This window comes from Schistocerca nitens, chromosome 1, assembly GCF_023898315.1.
Source record: "Schistocerca nitens isolate TAMUIC-IGC-003100 chromosome 1, iqSchNite1.1, whole genome shotgun sequence".
In the NCBI taxonomy this organism is placed as follows: domain Eukaryota; kingdom Metazoa; phylum Arthropoda; class Insecta; order Orthoptera; family Acrididae; genus Schistocerca; species Schistocerca nitens.
The window spans coordinates 1,026,512,880-1,026,535,313 of NC_064614.1; the positions used below are offsets into that span (position 1 = coordinate 1,026,512,880).

Genomic DNA, 22,434 nt, shown 5'->3' on the forward strand with positions numbered 1-22,434 from the left:
GACAGCGACACATATATACGTATATATATATTTATATAATAGAAAAGATTGTACCAAGAAATATTTCAAGTTTGACACACATATAGAATATTATGCTGTACACAAACTAATCATTACTAAAATGTTCCTCCTGACTGAACTCTGTCACAATTTAACACTATAAGTAATTGCACTAATCAGGTTATCTGTGCAGACATTTAGAGCATGTTTAAGCTAACACTAATTAAAAGAAGACATAACACAAATATTCGTAAACAAAAGAGAAAGTCAATCATATTGTTATAACTAAATACTTCTACACTAATACATTATCTCTACAGATCACACATCATTAATGTTCATTCATTTTCAAAAGAATGGTGTCCTTTTTTTTTTACACATAACACATAGAACTATTAGTCATTTACAGTAGGAATATTTTCACATCCTTACGCGGATACAGTCCTCGTACTCTCCGTGATTGGGGATCTGCTAAGAGATAGCTACTATTTCCTTCTTGGACTAAGGAATGGAGTATGAGGCTCGACAGTAGGTTTTGTGAGGCTTCACTTCGATATTGTATTGATATCCCTTAACAATTCCTGGTCGTTCTGAAAATACATCTGCATGGTTAGATAATAACTGTACCAAATCCTGCTGTTGCATTGAGTTCAAATTTTCGGACTGTGATACTTTGTTCACAAGTGCGTCCACATTTGCTTTTAATTGATCACTTTGTACGTCTGGATAATAGAGATTTTGTCCTAGAGAATGATTGTCTAAATGTAGTATCCACTGATTCCTACATTTTATGTTAATAACATTACAATTAGGCACAGGTGCCTCTTCAGATCTGAGCATGGACAATTCTATCCTCCTACCCGCGTTCATCAAACTTAATTTTCCCCGAGAAAGGTCGATTACTGCGTCCCTTTCTCTCAAAAAATCTACCCCCAAAATGCAGGCTACCTTTAAACCCTTTACTACCAGGAATGAGCACGCTATGGCTTCTCCCCCTGTATACATCTCTACCCGCACCTGGAGTTTAATTATTTGTCGCTGTGCAATGATGGCTCCAGTGACTTTGCAATTGTTCACAGGAAAAGTCAGCATACGCTTTTCTTTCCCCAGTACTCTGAATAAGTCCATACTCATGACACTGACAGTAGCACCTGTATCTACGATTGCTTGCACATCAATATTGTTAATTTTGATCTCTATTATCGCTTGTACTTTGTCTTTGTGCTCCTTTATGCACGTGGGTGGTTCAGTTATTAATTCATGTCCCATCTGTACCCCGTCATTATACCCGAGGATACAGATTCCCGATGTTTTGTTCTGTGTCGGGCTGATCTCACTCCAAACCTCAGCCGACGATGGAGAGCGTATCTCGGCTGAATCTAGTTTGTTGAATTATTACAGGTGGATGGGTGTGGCTGCTCTGTGTCGCTGACCTCCACTATGTGTAAGTTGTGTTGCGTCGGCCGCCACGGTTGCGCAATTGGCGCATTTTGTGGTGGCGGTCGGTTATCGTCATATCTTTCACTGTTTTGCCGGACTGGGCCTCTGGTTCTGTGGCCAAGTTCGGTTTGCATCGTTATAGGTATTAGTGTTCCACGGTCCCCTGGCATTTTTCCATCTACTATTGCTTGGTGGGCCTGTTTCATATCGGTCCTCTGACCTCCTTTTCCGGTCATTATTCACCGGCGGACTATTGCCATTCCGGTCTCTACCTCTATTCCTGTTTTGTACATAATCTTGTCTCCTATTGTTACCTCCGCCGTTTCCATTATTTGGCGGAGGCGTGTTATTTCGACCATTTCTGTAACCGTTTCCGTTACTTCTAGCCTGTTCAGAGGCTGCCTTAACATCCTCGTGAATCAGGTCAATTGAGTCCAGAACAGACAAGAAATGTTCCATGTCGGTTAAAGGCGCTGCAGTCTGGAACCGCAAGACCGCTACGGCCGCAGGTTCGAATCCTGCCTCGGGCATGGATGTTTGTGATGTCCTTAGGTTAGTTAGGTTTAACTAGTTCTAAGTTCTAGGGGACTAATGACCTCAGCAGTTGAGTCCCATAGTGCTCAGAGCCATTTGTTCCATGTCGTTCTCCGGTACGTGTATAAGATTTTCCTTTACGTGTATCGGCAAGTGTGATTTCAAAAGTCTGATCAAATCCCGGGATGAAATCTGCTCGTCCCAGTAACGGGTCTTATTAATATACTTCTCAAAATATTTTCGCAAATTGCCTAATCGTGGAGAATACGGCTCTGGATTATATACCTCTTTCCGTAATCTCTCCTGAATACATGTTGACCAATATTTGGCCAAGAATGCCTTTTCAAATTGCTCATATGTGTCGCAACTGTCAGCTGCTTCGGTTGCCCATAATGCAGCATCTCCTTGTATGTAAGACATAACGAACTGTATTTTCTGTGTATGAGTCCAAAAGCTAGGCAAAATGTTTCTAAATCCCTTGATAAACACTACAGGGTGAACAGATTTCTTCTCCGTTGTAAAGATCTGAAACTGTCTGTTTCTAATCAGGCTTTCTTCAATCACTATTTTGGAGTGACATTTGTTTGTTTCGCTAACATTGGTTGCCTGTTCTGTCTCGCAGTCGCAATTTTTTACTGCTGTATTTATATGCCTACCATTGTTGGACCTGGCTGGCGTGACACACGCCTGTGCGTCGCCGTGCAGCGAGCTGTTTTCTAGCTCCGCAAGACGACGGTTGACATTCCGCTGCCACAGCGGAATGTCAGTGTGCACTGCCTTTATTAGGTCCTGCACTTCCGCATTGAAGCCCACGTCTTTGGCTTCAATCGTGGCGTGCACCTTCTCGTCTATTTTTTTTTATAAATTCGTTTTCAATTTTGTGCACTTGTTCGGACATTTTGTGCTCAATTACTTGACTTGTGTCAATTTCTAATTGTTCTATCCTGTTAGCCAGTACACTGATTTCACCCACGATACCGCTTTGGGTATGGTTTCATAGTTTTGTTTCAATCTCACTTTGCATAGCTTCCAAAGACTGCATTAACTGCAAATCTCTCTCATGCTGGCGTCGATCATGCTCTGCTTGTTCATGCATAAACGTAGCTCGGAAATTGAGCATGCGCTCGAACATAACTCTTAATGATTGCACTTCTGTCACCTCACCACTCTCTGGTCCGTGTCTAGTGCTTGTGGGTGGTACAGTATTTCTACCTTCTACTGAATCACTGGCTGGCAGTGGCAACATTTCTTGCCCTTCTGCCCCCAGATTCTCACATTGTACTTCCTGAACTACGCCACTAACATTACTTTGTGCCCCACTTCCTAACTCGGTATCACTGCTTGCTAACTGCTGTTCATTATCCATGTTTATATCTTTCTGGCTACTCAATCTAACCATAGTCAACAAAAGAAACAAAATCTGAACTAAATATCCTAACGCTCAAGTTTCACTGACATAATCACACAAGAAATGGTCATTTGTTGAAACACACTTATTATATACTACAATGACTAACTACTCACATGTCCTGTTATTTTTAAAAAAGAACATTAACAACAAGCACACCACTAATGATCCGAGAACACTTCAATGAGGCTACTTTACTACCCACAGGACAACTACACTGTAGCTTTACCTTACGGTGATCTATCTTGGGTGCAGCTGCCCCCTGGTATTGTGGTAGGTAATTAATTTTTCGATATAATGAGCTCTCTTCTTCAGCTTGCCTCTGGGTATATAGTGTTCTCATGCAAAAAATCATATACACAATATTGGTTAGGCAAAACATACAATACATGAAAAAAATATTAGTTGTTCTCCAAGAAAGTTCGACTACAATAATTCCCTAGTTATCTCATGGGTATTTTGTGGCCACTGCATATTCGGGCCCCACGTTGGGCACCAATTTAATGAAATTTCATTAAATTATAATCAGTTACCTTTTTAAAATTTGTTTTTAGTTAATTTGCCTTTCTTTCCTTCTGTACGTACGAACTTTGTTGTAGAACCTCTTATTTACGTGTGGTAATAAAAATTCATTTACACAGAATTAAGTACATTTAAAATTACGTGAATTCATATTAACTGATTAAGAATATTTAGTTGAGAATTAAATCCTTTACATAATTCGGCCTTGGCACACATTTTCTAAATTCAGTGGTTTTGTTTAAATATTTACTGAATTCTTTCCCGGCGTTAGCTATGGAACACAAGACTGTCTCTATTAGCACAAAATGGTTAAATATTGCCAAGCCGACATTTAATTATCATTGATAAAACACACTTCACTATACATTTAAGTTATTTGAAAGAACCAAAATTGTTAAATTTCAACGTTAACTATCCGCCTATGAATGCACAAATGTGAAACTAGTAATAAATTCCGTCAGTCTCAGGATCGCTGTAAAAGAAAAACATTTTCTTAATTCACTGCTAATTTTTATCTGCTCCCGATTTACGGGTTTGGTTAATTTTTCTTAGCGGAACAATTTTTTAAATGTGCCGCCGCTGCAAATCGTTCGGTCGCGGCACAGCCCAGCAACACCGCTGAAAATGCTGAAAATTCTTTAAAGAAATATTATAGATGACATGGGCAAGCTAATTTACATTAGTAATACACACTTTTGTTAAATTATAATGTATTTAGACCACAACAATAATTCAACTTACATTAGTTTGTAATTTCTCCTCTAATGGCGGCTACATCTAGATACAGACAAAAGAAGTCTACCCATTCATAAAATGCTACGTCACAGGTTCCTCTCACTTTCAGCTCTCCAGGAAGACGACAAAGAATACACACTACGTGGTGCTTTTTATACTACTGCTGACCATTAACATCTCTTTGTAATCTTACAACATTATTTTCCTCTGTGGCTGAATTTTACATTTTTGCTGTCGCAGATATTGACACATTTCGCAATTACATTATGAGTATAGAAATATTACAAGCATAAATACATCGAGAATATTACTATAGAAAATATTACAATAATAACGAATGTCCTTTACACAAAATTAAATAATATTTTTTGTTAAATAATTACAGTATATACAAATTGCTTCATAGCGGCTTATATAGTACAATTAAAATTTAATTTATTAATAGTGTGAGTGTTGCCAGGGAACGTTACAGTAGACTATTACGATTTGGTTCTATCACGAGTGTGGTATTACCGAGGGGAAAGACACCAGGGCCTTGTTCGCGACGAGAGATCGAAAGTTGTAGGTATATTTGTAGATCTTCTGTCGAGACATGGTTGGTAAGTTGATGAGGAAGAGAAAGAGTTCAGGAAATGGAGAAACATGATGAAAGGATTAATTTTGTTGACTAAATCAGTTTGAATCAACAAATTAATAATAAAATACATCATAATCTTTCGCTTTGCAGTATTACCTCCTCACAAATGCGGGTTGGGTAATACGCTCGAGCAATCTTACATTTACAGTTGGTGAAAACTGGGTGGTCCATTGATCGTGACCGGGCCAAATATCTCACGTAATAAGCGTCAAACGAAAAAACTACAAAGAACGAAATTTGTCTAGCTTGAAGGGGGAAGCCAGATGGCGCTATGGTTGGCCCGTTACATGGCGCTGCCATAGGTCAAACGGATATCAATTGCGTTTTTTTTTAAATAGGAATCCCCATTTTTTATTACATATTCGGTTAGTACGTAAAGAAATATGAATGTTTTAGTTGGACCACTTTTATCGCTTTGTGATAGATGGCGCTGTAATAGTAACAAGCATATGGCTCACAACTTTATACGAACAGTTGGTAACAGGTAGGTTTTTTAAATTCAAATACGGAACGTAGGTACGTTTGAACATTTTGTTTCGGTTGTTCCAATGTGATACATGCACCTTGTGAACTTATCATTTCTGAGAACGCATGCTGTTACAGCGTGATTACCTGTAAATACCACATTAATGCAATAAATGCTCAAAATGATGTCCGTTAACCTCAATGCATTTGGCAACACGTGTAACAACATTCCTCTAAACAGCGCCTTCCGTAATGTTCGCACATGCATTGACAATGCGCTGACGCATGTTGTCAGGCGTTGTCGGTGGATCACGATACCAAATATCCTTCAACTTTCCCCACAGAAAGAAATCCGGGAACGTCAGATCCGGCTTCAGCGACCAATCCGCCTGTCAAGAAATATGCTATTCAATACCGCTTCAACCGCACGCGAGCTATGTGCCGGACATCCATCATGTCGGAAGTACAGTCGTGGACAAAACGAGCGAGACCTCTTGCCTTTTCGTTATGCAGATCCGCACACCTTTAAGGTCTGCTGCACAACATAACAGCCAAGGGGACGAAGTGCTACCAACATACTATGCACAGGCGTGAAATTGAAAAACTATCCGAACTTTGTCAGACTGTTTTCAATCATGTGTAAGATTATATTAATGCTGATTAGTGTGTTAAACACAACACGTAAATATAAGATATAAATGAAGAAAGGAACGCTAATTACTAAGAACTGTAGTAATAAAAATGAATTTCAGTTTATTGAGATAGCATAACTGTTTTAGTAAGACAAAGTACCCCAGATCGTTACGAATTAGCAAAATATTATGCGCGTTTGTCCGCGAAACGGTCTGTGTCAACGTTCAGACCAGTCACACTGGATTACCGTTGCTGACATACCCTGAAAGTGTGCAGATTTAGCAATGCGTGAAGATTCATAAAGAAATTCAGTTAAAAATCATTCAGTGCTGAAAATCATTCAGTGCGGAAAATGTAGGCAGTAACAAGTATGATATTCTACAAGATTTTCTTATTTGCATCCACAGGGCGCCGGTACAGAATAAAGGTAGCAATAAAACGTATTGGGGGTTCGAGAATTTCTTAAAATTGCTTTACTGGTAGTCTCTATGCCTCCATCGAGACTATAACCGAAAACAAACCTGACCTCCCCTGCAGTAGCGAAAACCTTTCACTACGCTAGCAGACAACCCAGGCAAACAGCCCTCTATTATTAACTCAGACATGAATAAGCCGGCAATTTCGCAATGAAAGTGGCGAAATGATCTTCAGTGTGCATAATATGTTGGTAACACTTCGTCGCCTTTCCTGTTATGCTGTGTAGCAGACTTTAAAGCTGTGCGGATCTGCATAACGAAAAGGCTAGGGTCTCGCTCGTTTTGTCCTCGACTGTACATCGCCATTCTGTCATGCAGCGTCTTGCAGTAACATCGGTAGAAAACATTACGTAGGAAATCAGCATACATTGCGCCATTTAGATTGCCATCTATAAAATGGGGGCAAATTATCCTTCCTCCCATAACGCCGCACCATACATTAACCAACCATCTGGCAATACGTGTAACGACAATTCTCTCAACAGCGAGTAGTTCGCCTTCTGTAATGTTCGCACATGCATTGACAATGCGCTGACACATGTTGTCAGGCGTTGTCGGTGGATCACGATAGCAAATATCCTTCAACTTTCCCCACAGAAAGAAATCCGGGGACGTCAGATCTGGTGAATGTGCGGGTCATGGTATGGTGCTTCGACGATCAATCCACCTGTCATGAAGTATGCTATTCAATACCGCTTCAACCGCACGCGAGCTATCTGCCGGACATCCATCATGTTGGAAGTACATCGCCATTCTGTCATGCAGTGAAACATCTGGTAGTAACATCGGTAGAACATTACGTAGGAAATCAGCATACATTGCACCATTTAGATTACCATCGATAAAATGGGGGCCAGTTATCCTTCCTCGCATAAAGCCGCACCATACATTAACCCGCCAAGGTCGCTGATGTTCCACTTGTCGCGGCCATCGTGGATTTTACATTGCCCAATAGTGCATATTATACCGGTTTACGTTATAGCTGTTGGTGAATGACGCTTCGTCGCTAAATACACTCCTGGAAATGGAAAAAAGAACACATTGACACCGGTGTGTCAGACCCACCATACTTGCTCCGGACACTGCGAGAGGGCTGTACAAGCAATGATCACACGCACGGCACAGCGGACACACCAGGAACCGCGGTGTTGGCCGTCGAATGGCGCTAGCTGCGCAGCATTTGTGCACCGCCGCCGTCAGTGTCAGCCAGTTTGCCGTGGCATACGGAGCTCCATCGCAGTCTTTAACACTGGTAGCATGCCGCGACAGCGTGGACGTGAACCGTATGTGCAGTTGACGGACTTTGAGCGAGGGCGTATAGTGGGCATGCGAGAGGCCGGGTGGACGTACCGCCGAATTGCTCAACACGTGGGGCGTGAGGTCTCCACAGTACATCGATGTTGTCGCCAGTGGTCGGCGGAAGGTGCACGTGCCCGTCGACCTGGGACCGGACCGCAGCGACGCACGGATGCACGCCAAGACCGTAGGATCCTACGCAGTGCCGTAGGGGACCGCACCGCCACTTCCCAGCAAATTAGGGACACTGTTGCTTCTGGGGTATCGGCGAGGACCATTCGCAACCGTCTCCATGAAGCTGGGCTACGGTCCCGCACACCGTTAGGCCGTCTTCCGCTCACGCCCCAACATCGTGCAGCGTGGTGTCACGACAGGCGTGAATGGAGGGACGAATGGAGACGTGTCGTCTTCAGCGATGAGAGTCGCTTCTGCCTTGGTGCCAATGATGGTCGTATGCGTGTTTGGCGCCGTGCAGGTGAGCGCCACAATCAGGACTGCATACGACCGAGGCACACAGGGCCAACACTCGGCATCATGGTGTGGGGAGCGATCTCCTACACTGGCCGTACACCACTGGTGATCGTCGAGGGGACACTGAATAGTGCACGGTACATCCAAACCGTCATCGAACCCATCGTTCTACCATTCCTAGACCGGCAAGGGAACTTGCTGTTCCAACAGGACAATGCACGTCCGCATGTATCCCGTGCCACCCAACGTGCTCTAGAAGGTGTAAGTCAACTACCCTGGCCAGCAAGATCTCCGGATCTGTCCCCCATTGAGCATGTTTGGGACTGGATGAAGCGTCGTCTCACGCGGTCTGCACGTCCAGCACGAACGCTGGTCCAACTGAGGTGCCAGGTGGAAATGGCATGGCAAGCAGTTCCACAGGACTACATCCAGCATCTCTACGATCGTCTCCATGGGAGAATATCAGCCTGCATTGCTGCGAAAGGTGGATGTACACTGTACTAGTGCCGACATTGTGCATGCTCTGTTGCCTGTGTCTATGTGCCTGTGGTTCTGTCAGTGTGATCATGTGATGTATCTGACCCCAGGAATGTGTCAATAAAGTTTCCCCTTCCTGGGACAATGAATTCACGGTGTTCTTATTTCAATTTCCAGGAGTGTAGAACGCGTGCAAAAAATCTGTCATCGTCCCGTAATTTCCCTTGTGCCAGTGGCAGAACTGTACACGGCGTTCAAAGTCGTCGCCATGCAATTCCTGGTGCATAGAAATATGGCACGGGTGCAATCGATGTTGATGTAGCATTCTCAACACCGAAGTTTTTGAGACTCCCGATTCTCGCGCAATTTGTCTGCTACTGATGTGCGGATTAGCCGCGACAGCAGCTAAAACACCTACTTGGGCTTCATCATTTGTTGCAGGTCGTGGTTGACGTTTCACATGTGGCTGAACACTTCCTGTTTTCTTAAATAACGTAACTATCCGGCGAACGGTCCGGACACTTGGATGATGTCGTCCAGGATACCGAGCAGCACACATAGCACACGCCCGTTGGGCATTTTGATCACAATGGCCATACATCAACAAGATATCGACCTTTTCCAAATTGGTAAACGGTCCATTTTAACACGAGTAATGTATCACGAAGCAAATACCGACCGCACTGGCGGAATGTTACGTGATACCACGTACTTATACGTTTGTGACTATTACAGCGCCATCTATCACAAGCGAAAAAAGTGGTCCAACTAAAACATTCATATTTCTTTACGTACTACACGAATATGTAATAAAAAATGGAGGTTCCTATTTAAAAAAACGCAGTTGATATCCGTATGACCTATAGCAGCGCCATCTAGCGGGCCAACCATAGCGCCGTCTGGTTTCCCCCTTCAAGCTAGAGGAGTTTCGTTCTTTGTAGTTTTTTCGTTTGATGCTTATTTCGTGAGATATTTGGTCCGGTTACTATCAATGGACCACCCTGTATATCTCTATCAGACAAAACATGCGTTCTGAAGGTACGCTATACTTTCGTTCTTATTCTAGAGTTATGGGCGGTGGTAAACAACGCATGAATCGGCGACTGCGGCGAAGTTGATATTACGCCGCTGGGGAAATTCCAGAAGGTGCTGGACGTGAACACGATGGGTGCCATAAGGGTCTCCAAGGCATTCCTGCCGCTCCTCAAGAAGTCCAAGGGCCGCCTCATCAACGTCACCAGTTCTTATGGTAAGTACAACCACGGGAATCTTTTGGGGCAAGTTAGTCTTACCATCAGTGAAAAGAGAAATATGGCGACAAGGAACGGTGTAACAAGTAATCTGCTAAGAAAGAAGAAGGTTGTTTACCGCAGAAAATTTGTACATACATATAAAGTTGAGATGGTACCTTGCAGGAACTGGTGTTTTCAGTTTGTCAAAGCGTTTCCGCCAAGACGAGTTTTAAGTGCCATAATCTAAAGTTGAGGCTTGAAGGAGGAGCACGTAATTGGAAGCTATAGGCAATAAAATGCTGCCTATGAAACGTATAAACCGGACTATATGAGCTCTTTTTGACTAAAAGTAACGGCAACCCCAGAGTAAGAATCCCATAAATGATTGAAATTGATGTCAGGCGTTATTGTTTTAGGAGTGTTACTGTTATTGGTACTTAGAACTTAGCGTCATTAGAGATGGAGAAAAAGACCGGATTGTGAAAGAACTGGAAACGAAATCGGCAGTGTCACTTTCAAAGGTACTTTTCCAGTATCCGCCGTTTGGACTAAGTAATCTGGGAAAACACGGAAAACCTTAATCTTGATGTCCGTAAGTGTAGTAGTTGTTCTTTTTGTTGTTGTTGTTGTTGAGGTCTTCTGTCCTAAGACTGGTGCGATGCAGCACTCCAGGCTACTCTGTCTCGTGCAAAGCCCCTTCATCTACTGCAACCCGCATCCATTTGAACTTGCTTACTGTACTCATCTGTTGGTCTCCCTCTGTAATTTTGGTCCCCCCACACTTTCCTTCAACATTAAATTGACAATCCCCTTATGTTTCAGAATGTGTCCTATCAACCGATCCCTGCTTTTACGCAAGTTGTGCCACAAATTTCTTTGCTCCTCAGTTCTGTTCAGTTCCTTGTGATTAGTTACGCGATTTACCCACTTAATCTTTAGCACTCTTTTGTAGCACCACATTTCAAAAGTTTCTTTCTCCTATTGTCTGAACTGTTCACCGTCCACGTCTCATTTCTGCACATGGCTACGTTCCAGACATATACCTTCAAAAAATACTTCATAACATATTCGATGTTAACCAATTTATCTTCTTCAGAACACTTTTTCTGCCATTCGCATTCTACATTTTATATTTTCTCTACTTCGGCTATCATAAATTATTTTATTGCGCAAATGGCAAAATTCATCATATACTTTTATTGTCTCGTTTCAAATCTAGTACCCTCGGCATCGCCTGATTTATTTCGACTACATTCCATTACCCTTGTTTTGCTTTTACTAATGTTCCTCTTTCATCCTTCTTTAAATACATAGTCTATTCCGTTCAACTGCACTTCCGAGTCCTTTTTGCTATCTCTCACACAATTACAATGTCGTCAGCAAACCACAAAGTTCTTCCTTATCCAATTTCCTCCTCACTTTGCTTCAATGCTTGCTCAGTGTACATAAAAGTGCTATATAATCATTTGCTAACCCTATTTTAACCCTGATAACTTCATAAATTTGAAGAATTTATTCCAGTCAACATTCTCATAAGGTTTATACTAACATACAAATGAAATAAACGTAAGTTTGCTTTTTCTTAAGCTACCTTCTAAGTTTGGTCTTTTAAATTCTTGTCGCAGTATCATATCTTCCGTCTTGTCGTCATCTACTACCACTTTCCCGTCCATAAAGCTGCCTTCAAATTCATTTCCCTTGTACAGCCCCTCTATGTATTCCTTCCACCTTTCAGGCTTCCCTTCTTTGTTTAGCGTTAGTTTTCCATGTGAGCTCTTGATATTCATACAGCTGCTTCTCTTTTCTCCAAAGGCCTCTTTAATTTGACTATAGGCGGTATCTATTTGTACTTTCCCTAGTTATACATGGTGTATCCTTACATTTGTACTTCCTGTCAATCTCACTTTTAGATGTTACTATTCCCTTCCGCCTACTGCGTTTTTATTTCCTCCTTTCATCAATTAAATTCAGTATATCCTTTGATGTCCAAGAATTTCTACTAGTCTTGTCTTTCACTTACTTGATCATCTGCTTTTTCCACTACTTCATATCTCATGTCATTCTCAATGGAGAGAGGTCTTCCGAAGTAAGAATGATTTCAGGTATGCCGCAGGGGAGTGTCGTAGGACGGTTGCTGTTCACGATATACATGGATGACCTTGTGGATGACATCGGAAGTTCACTGAGGCTTTTTGCGGATGATGCTGTGGTATATCGAGAGGTTGTAACAATGGAAAATTGTACTGAAATGCAGGAGGATCTGCAGCGAATTGACGCGTAGTGCAGGGAATGGCAATTGAATCGCAATGTAGACAAGTGTAATGTGTTGCGAATACATAGAAAGAAAGATCACTTATCATTTAGCTACAATATAGGAGGTCAGCAACTGGAAGCAGTTAATTCCATAAATTATCTGGGAGTAGGCATTAGGAGTTATTTAAAATGGAATGATCATATAAAGTTGATCGTCGGTAAAGCAGATGCCAGACTGAGATTCAGTGGAAGAATCCTAAGGAAATGCAATCCGAAAACAAAGGAAGTAGGTTACAGTACGCGGGTTCGCCCACTGCTTGAATACTGCTCAGCAGTGCGGGATCCGTACCAGATAGGGTTGACAGAACAGAGAGAGAAGATCCAACGGAGAGCAGCGTGCTTCATTACAGAATCATTTAGTAATCGCGAAAGCGTTACGCAGATGATAGATAAACTCCAGTGGAAGACTTTGCAGGAGAGACGCTCAGTAGCTCGGTACGGGCTTTTGTTGAAGTTTCGAGAACATACCTTCACCGAAGAGTCAAGCAGTATATTGCCCCCTCCTACGTATATCTCGCTAAGAGACCATGAGAATAAAATTAGAGAGATTAGAGCCCACACAGAGGCATACCGACAATCCTTCTTTCCACGAACAATACGAGACTGGAATAGAAGGGAGAACCGAAAGAGGTACTCAAGGTACCCTCCGCCACACACCGTCAGGTGGATTCCGGAGTATGGATGTAGATGTAGATGTAGATGTAGATCTCAAAGCTACCCATTCGTTTTCTACTGTATTCTTTTCCCCTTTTCAGTCAGTCGTTGCCCAGTGTCCTTTTGAAAATCTCAATCTCTGGGCTTTCAATTTATTCAGGTCCCATTTCCTTAATTTCCTACCTTCTCACAAATTAAGCTATACTTATATGTAGTAAATGGTTAAGTATATGACGTTAAAGGACTTCTGAAGCTGTACGTAGATGTTGCTTTATAGATAGCGAAGTACAGCAGCGTAAAACTGTAAATAAATGCATAAAGAACTGAAGAAAATCTACTTGTGGTAAAGGTGGCAATTGACCCAATAGAAAACATAGGTTTGTGCATAAACGGGCGGGAAAAACCCATACTTATTCGATTACACAGCTGCCAATAAAACAATGGAAGCAGTAACAAGAGTATAATACACTGACAGTTCAAAACATGATGACCACTGCCCAACGCCACGTTGGATACCTCCAGGTGGCGTTGCGGGCACCTGACCCGATGGCAAAAGTACAATACTGGCCATTAAAATTGCTACACCAAGAAGAAATGCAGATGATAAACGGGTATTCATTGGACAAATATATTATACTAGAACTGACATGTAATTACATTTTGAAGCAAATTGGGCGCATAGATCCTGAAAAATCAGTACCCAGAACAACCACCTCTGGCCGTAAAAACGGCCTTGATACGCCTGGGCATTGAGTCAAACAGAGCTTGGATGGCGTGTACAGGTACAGTTGCCCATGCAGCTTCAACACGATACCACAGTTCATCAAGAGTAGAGACTGGCGTATTACGACGAGCCAGTTGCTCGGCCACCATTGACCAGACGTTTTCAGTTGGTGAGAGATCTGGAGAATGTGCTGGCCAGGGCAGCAGTCGAACATTTTCTGTATCCAGAAAGGCCCGTACAGGACCTGCAACATGCGGTCGTGCGTTATCCTGCTGAAATGTAGGGTTTCGCAGGGATCGAATGAAGGGTAGAGCCACGGGTCGTAACACATCTGAAATGTAACGTCCACTGTTCAAAGTGCCGTCATTGCGAACAAGAGGTGACCGAGACGTGTAACCAAGGGCACCCCATACCATCACGCCGGGTGATAGGCCAGTATGGCAATGACGAATACACGCTTCCAATGTGCGTTCACCCCGATGTCGCCAAACACGGATGCGACCATCATGATGCTGAAAACAAAACTGGATTCATCCGAAAAAATGACGTTTTGCCATTCGTGCACCCAGGTTCGTCGTTGAGTACACCATCGCAGGCGCTCCTGTCTGTGATGCAGCGTCAAGGGTAATCGCAGCCATGGTCTCCGAGCTGATAGTCCATGCTACTGCAAACGCCGTCGAACTGTTCGTGCAGATGGTTGTTGTCTTGCAAACGTCCCCATCTGTTCACTCAGGGATCGAGACGTGGCTGCACGATACGCTACAGCCATGCGGATAAGATGCCTGTCATCTCGACTGCTAGTGATACGAGGCCGTTGGGATCCAGCACGGCGTTCCGTATTACCCTCCTGAACCCACCGATTCCATATTCTGCTAACAGTCATTGGACCTCGACCAACGTAAGCAGCAGTGTCGCATACGATAAACCGCAATCGCGATAGGCTACAATCCGACCTTTATCAAAGTCGGAAACGTGATGGTACGCATTTCTCCTCCTTACACGAGGCATCACAACAACGTTTCATCAGGATACGCCGGTCAACTGCTGTTTGTGTATGAGAAATCGGTTGGAAACTTTTCTCATGTCAGCACGTTGTAGGTGTCGCCACCGTCGCCAAACTTGCGTGAATGCTCTGAAAAGCTAATCATTTGCATATCACAGCATCTTCTTCCTGTCGGTTAAATTTCGCATCTGTTGCTCGTCATCTTCGTGGTGTAGCAATTTTAATGGCCAGTAGTGTACGTAAGTGCAGCAGAGACGGACGGAGGATCACCCTGGCGAACATATTGGGTGCAAGTGGGGAAATTCATTGAGATAAGTGACTTTGACAAAGGCAGATTGTTACTGCGCAGAGCCTGCAGTGGACACAGGTCCATCGAGATTCGACCGTCGATCAATGGAGACATGTCGGCAATTCGGGTGATTCACATTTTTGCTGCTCTAGGTCTCTGGTCGTCTCCACAAATACCGTCATCGAGGTAAATAGCGACTCGAAACGTACAGCGCGCCACGGACTCGGGCTGATGGGAGGAGCATTATGCTGTGGGAGACATTCTACTGCGCTTACGTGGGACCTGTGATAGTAATCGAAGATCCGCTGAGAGCTGCGAACCACCTACATCCCTTCACGGTTGACTTCCTCGGCGGCGATGTTGTCTTTAAGCAGTGTGAATGACCACGTCTCAGAGCCAGAAATGTGCTACAGTGGTTTTGGGAGCACTATAGTAAACTCGCATTGATGTCTCGGAGACCAAATTCGCCTGATGTAAATCCTACGGAACCCATTTGAGCCGCTATATGGCGCTATTACCGCATACGCAAATTAGCGGCCAGTTATTTACGTGAATTACATGGCCTGTGCGTGTAAATCTAATACCACATTCCTCCACAAACATACCAACAAAATGTCGGATGCCTGATACGCAGAATCAGTGATGTATTTTGTTCCAAGGACGGTCAAACAAGCTATTAAGCAGGTGGTCATAATGTTTTGTCTCATCAGTGCATCTTAGACTAACTACACAGGGCGACCTAAACCGGTATGACAAAGCCGATACATTGGAAGAATCTTAACGAATTTTAATTCACTCACAGTAGATCTGGCGTGCAACATATCACATTGCTCGTTAGTTTGAGACCCTTATAAGTAGAAGATATACAGATATACAGATTCAAATATATGCGGCGCATCTGATCGCAATTTCGTTGACTAAGAGCGAGAGCGGCCTGGAGATAATTGAAGGCCAGTAGCAGATATTATAAAAAAAATCGTTGTGCAGCACAGAGAAATTACCTTTTAAAAGTCGGAAGGCGTACGTTTCAAGAAGCGTCAGGAAACTGAACTTATTCCCACATATGGCTAGCGAATTATCTACGATGTGAAATTAGAGGCATTAGAGCTAACATGGCGGCTCATACTGTCTCCGTTTCTGGGAAATAATCGCGAATGGAAAAGGCAGAGGAAAATGATAGTGGTGTCACGAGAAGTACCATGTGCCATACCATATGCCGTAAGATGGCTTGGTGACAATAGAAGTAGATGTAGATAAATGCCGATAAGCATAATCGTTCTTAATTTTATATTAATATGTACACCGGTATCACAACTAGGAAGGAGGTGATTTGTGACCCCACTTCCCACGATAACGACATATCTTTTAAGACTTCAAAATGTGAGGCACGTGATGTCACAAGGAGGGGAACGACTTCTAAGGGGTTGCAGGGAAGGAAGGAACCAAGGTCCTCCCGTCGACTCCCAGTGCATTGGCCACTGGCGTGTGAGGGGCAGTGAGGCAGTGCTGGCACTACACTTGCACTAATAACTCAACCTCTCCACCAAGTAGCGTTTAGGAGTGCCATCTACTGGTCGTTGTACGCCTACATACTACATGCTACATACAACACAACAGAGGAGTTTCTGTTGAGAGGCCAGGCAAACGTGTGGTTCCTGAAGAGGGGCAGCAGCCTTTTCAGTAGTCGCAGGATCAACAGTCTGGATGATTGACTGATCTGGCCTTGTAAATCAACCAAAACTGCCTCGCTTTTGCTCGTATTGCGAACAGCTGAAAGCAAGAGGAAATTACAGCCGTAATTTTTTCCGAGGGCATGCAGCTCTACTGTATGGTTTACTGATGATAGCATCCGCTTGGCTAAATTATTCCGGAGGTAAAATAGTCCCTCATTCGGATCTCCGGGCGGGAACTAAACAGGACGACGTCGTCATCAGGAGAAACAAAACTGGCGTTCTACGGATCGGAGCGTGGAATGTAAGATCCCTTAATCGGGCAGGTAGGTTAGAAAATTTAAAAACGGAAATGGATAGGTTAAAGTTAGATATAGTGGGAATTACTGAAGATCGGTGGCAGGAGGAGCAGAACTCCTGGTCAGGCGAATACAAGTTTATACATACAAAATTAGATGGGGGTAATGCAGGAGTAGGTTTAATAATCAGTAAAAAACTAGTAACGCAGATAAGCTACTACGAACAGCATAGTGGACGCATTATTGTAGCCAAGATTAACACGAAGCCCACACCCACCACAGTAGCACAAGTTTATATGCCAACTAGCTCCGCACATGAGGAAGAGATTGAGGAAATGTATTGTTTGATGAGATAAAAGAAATTATTCAGTTAATTAAGTGAGACAAAAATAGTTATGGGGGACTGGAATTCGACAGTAGGAAAAGGAACTGAGAGAAAAGTAGTTGGTGAATATGGGCTGGGGGAAGCAATGAGAGAGGAAGCCACCTGGTAGAATTTTTCATAGAGCATAATTTAATCATAGCTAACACTTGGTTTAAGAATCATGAGAGAAAGTTGTGTACGTGGAGGAGTCCTGTAGACAGCGGAAGATTTCAGATTGATTAATGTTTAGACAGAGATATAGGAACCAGATTTTAAAGTGCAACATATCTCCAGGGGCAGATGTGGACTCTGACGACAGTTTATCGGTTATGAAATCCAGATTAAAACTGAAAAAACTGCAAAAAGAGGACGGGATCCAGATAAACTGAAATCACCAGAAGTTGTAGAGGGTTTCAGGGGCAACATTAGGGAAAGGTTGACAAGGACAGAGGAAAGGGATATAGAAGATAATGGTTGGCTCTGAGAAATGAAATAGTGAAGGCAGCAGAGGATCAAGTACGTAAAAAGACGAGGGCGAGTAGAGATCCTTGAGTAACACAAGAGATATTGAATTTAATCTATGAAAGGAGGTAATATTAAAAGACAGTAAATGAAGCAGGAGAAAGGGAATGCAAACGTCTGAAAAATGAGATTGACAGGAAGAGCAAAATGGCTTAGCATGAATGTTTACAGGACAAATGTAAGGGTGTAGTAGGATATATTATTAAGGGTAAGATAGACACTGACTACAGGAAAATTAAAGAGACCTTTGGAGAAAAGAGAACCACCTGTATGACTATCAAGGGGTCAGATGGAAAACCAGAACTAAGCGAAGAAGGGACAGCAGAACAGTGGAAGGAGTATGCAGAGGGTCTATACAAGAGAGATGCACTTGAGAGCAATATTATGGAAATAGAAGAGGATGCAGATGAAGATGAAATGGGAGACATGATACTGCATGAAGAGTTTGACAGAGCACTCAAAGACCTAAGTCGAAACAAGGTCCCGGGAGTAAACAACATTCCATAAGAGCTACTGATAGCCTTGGCGGAGGCAGCCATGACAAAACTCTTCCATCTGGTGAGCAAGATGTACGAGACAGGCGAAAAACCCTCAGACGTCAAGAAGAATATAAAATCCCAGTTCCAAAGAAGCAGGTGCTGACAGATGTAGAAATTACCGAACTTTCTGTTTAAAAAGCCACGGCTGCAAATTACTAACAAGAATTATTCACAGAAGAATGGAAAAACTCGTAGAAGCCGACCTCGGGGAAGATCAGTTTGAATTCCGGAGAAATGAAGGACCATGTGAAGCAAAACTGACCCTACGGAATCTGCTCAGGGATTCTTCAGGGGGACTTCGATTCTTGTCTGCACACCGCCGTCACCTGTTGTTGATGTTGTTCAGGCAGTGCTTGCCACCTCTCTGCTCACAGCTGGTGCCAGCCACTTGTCTCACTCTTGGCTATTCTGGCAGTTCATAGGCTGGGGCAAATCAGATGCCTGTCTGCTGTGCCAGATGGCGGCGTTTTCTCGTCCTGCGGTTCATCTTTTCAGGCCCTGCTACATTTCCATTCGCGGGCGGTCCTCACCCATCACTCTCGATGGAAGGATATTCCGGTCAATCATAGGCAGGTGAGTCCGAGTCCGGCTTGCCTCTCTGCTGCGTCAGATTAGAGTCAGCCAGTTGATGGCGTTTCCGTCTTCTCTGGTGTGCCTTTTTCGCTGGTGCTGCCATCCCCCATTCCGTCTGGCTGCGGACTAAGACTGGCAGCTGTGCCAGTTTGCAACAAGGAATCCACCACAAGAGTCCCATCTTGGCCTCCCTTCCCTTTTTCTCTTTTCTTTTGGATAGAGTGGATAGGAATGTGCGGCTGTTTGCTGATGATGCTGTGGTGTACGGGAAGGTGTCGTCGCTGAGTGACTGTAGGAGGATACAAGATGACTTGGACAGGATTTGTGATTGGTTTAAAGAATGGCAGCTAACTCTAAATATAGATAAGTGTAAATTAATGCAGATGAATAGGAAAAAGAATTCCGTAATGTTTGAATACTCCATTAGTAGTGTAGCGCTTGACACAGTCACGTCGATAAAATGTTTGGGCGTAACATTGCAGAGCGATATGAAGTGGGACAAGCATGTAATGGCAGTTGTGGGGAAGCCAGATAGTCGTCTTCGGTTCATTGGTAGAATTTTGGGAAGATGTGGTTCATCTGTAAAGGAGACCGCTTATAAAACACTAATACGACCTTTTCTTGAGTACTACTCGAGCGTTTGGGATTCCTATCAGGTCGGGTTGAGGGAGGACATAGAAGCAATTCAGAGGCGGGCTGCTAGATTTGTTACTGGTAGGTTTGATCATCACGCTAATGTTACGGAAATGCTTTAGGAACTCGGGTGGGAGTCTCTGGAGGAAAGGAGGCGTTCTTTTCGTGAATCGCTATGGAGGAAATTTAGAGAACCAGCTTCTGAGGCTGACTGCAGTACAATTTTACTGCCGCCAACTTACATTTCGCGGAAAGACCACAAAGATAAGATAAGAGAGACTAGGGCTCGTACAGAGGCGTATAGGCAGTCATTTTTCCCTCGTTCTGTTTGGGAGTGGAACAGGGAGAGAAGATGCTAGTTGTGGTGCGAGGTACCCTTCGCCACGCACCGTATGGTGGATTGCGAAGTATGTATGTAGATGTAGATGTAGATGTCTTGTCGCAACTGCAACTGTCGTGATCGCCAGGGAATCCGACATACGTCTTCTGTGCTGCGGCGGTACTTTGCCACATGGTCCAGGATGGGCAGGACAGCTTATATGTCGGCAGGGAAGCCTAACAGCTTCCGTAGCTAGATCTCCTCCAGCTCTTCTCACAGTTTTTTTAAGGGGACCACACCCTGCCTATCTAACCCATGTTAATTTAGGCAAGTATTTGACCCATTTCCGAAAAAACTATTTGATGCATGATCTTAATATTTTTACTGCATGTTACATGATGCTAGTAGAGTCAACTGTACTAAAATCTACTTTATCCATTTTATAGTTTTTAAGATATACTTTTTAAATTTATTAACAAAAAATTTTAAGTTTTTCTGCAGAAAATATCTTTTGTGAACTTCCTAATGTGGGAATATTAATGAATGTAGTACCAGGGGTGGCTTTTTATGTTATGCAGTCTTTGAAAATATCATTCATTTATCTATGATAGTTTCTGATATAATGTGGCATATGTACTGAAAATTTTAGTTTGCAGGAAATTGCCTTTAAAGAAAAAACTTTTGAAATTTGTTACTTACAGTTAATTAAAACTGTCCTGCTGCATATGGTGGCCCTTCTTTGGCCTCTAGCAGGTCTTCCAGGTTCTTTTTCACCGTCCTGGATGTTTGTCTTGCTTTCTTGGCCATATTTGATGCAGACCTGTCTGCATCGGCTATACTCATTTTATCGCAATGTTGGAGCCCAGTGATCATATTTTCACCACGATTAATTCCCAAATTTTTTCAGTACCCAACACTTTCCGATATTACCACAATTGAACGTAATAACAGCATCATGAACTCCTAGTTTCATTGTATGCATGCCTACAAATAAAGATTTAGGAAGGCGGTTCCAACAGCAGCAGGAAGAGACTGCTGGTAATAAGATTCTCCAGTTGCCTGAGCCCTATTGTATTTGCACCACGAATTTTCTCCTGTTGGACAAAATCCATGACATGGCTTATCATCAGCAGAGGAATTATGGAAGAATATAGCCCAAACATCTCTCTTCATTGCCTACTGATTTTCTTTATTTCTCCTAATTGCCTGCTTATAGTATACCTGCAAGTTTTCAATTTCAGTTCTAGTTCACCGACCTTGTCCGGTAAACAATTTTCCATCTTCTAATTTTTTTTCCTCTCAAATCAATAGTTAGTTTTCTCAGCCTTGTTCCCAAACGTTTTTGAACATGGCCTACACATTGTATTTTGCTAATAATGGCCTCTCCATATGGCTTAGAGTTCAGCACATGGTTGTATGCCTTACTGACACCATCGCCCATATATTTGGTGTACCGTATGCCTCTTGTTTCTATGGATCGATGAAATATTTGTTGTACTCCATGAACTTCCATACCACCACTTGTTCCTCTAAAATTAGCCACACAGTTGTGTTCTTTATGTTCATTGACTTTACAACATTTTCAATATTTAGACATTATCTCCACATCTAACACTTTACCGGTGTCTACACTCGTGGCAGTCACTACTCCATTCAGAGAAGTATGTCCTCTTTTCTGCCAACTTCCATCAAGTACAACTGCAATATCCGAAAAACCATCATTTTCTTCCACTGCTTCCCTAGCAGCCAGTTTCATGCTTTCCTCACTGACCTCACATACAGTTTTCTCTAATATTGCAGTCAGTTTTTCAAATTTATTTGGTGGTTGATGTAAGTTCATTACTGAACAAAGTGTTCTCCCTGCAGCCATGCCCTTGCCAATGGATCGTAAGGCATAAACTAATCTAGTATTGATTTCATAAGGGCCACTTGCATCTGGTTTTGAAGAACTAATAAATGAAATCATAGCGGAGCATTTAGCGCAAATTAAATCTAAAGCAATTGCTAGGCCTTTTCTCTCACTGGCACTCTCACAAATTTTCACACTCTGTGACTCACCACACTGTCTACATTGTACAAATTTAGAAATTACATCTGATAATATTCTCAAATTTATAATAATGTTACTGCAGAGTAAATTCGTTGTAACTGTCTTGAAATGGTGAGAGCTTCTTTGATGATGCACTTGTTGAAGAATTACAATTAG

General features: G+C 42.9%; 1 protein-coding gene across 1 annotated transcript in view; it reads left to right on the forward strand.

The window, feature by feature from the left end:
• LOC126196528 (estradiol 17-beta-dehydrogenase 2-like) overlaps positions 1 to 22,434 on the forward strand; it is a 115,100-nt gene that overhangs the window by 22,740 nt on the left and 69,926 nt on the right. The window contains exon 2 of the mRNA XM_049934572.1: positions 10,161 to 10,343. Coding sequence (XP_049790529.1) covers positions 10,259 to 10,343 — 85 coding nt within the window. The 5' untranslated portion in view covers positions 10,161 to 10,258. The remainder of the gene's footprint in view (positions 1 to 10,160; positions 10,344 to 22,434) is intronic.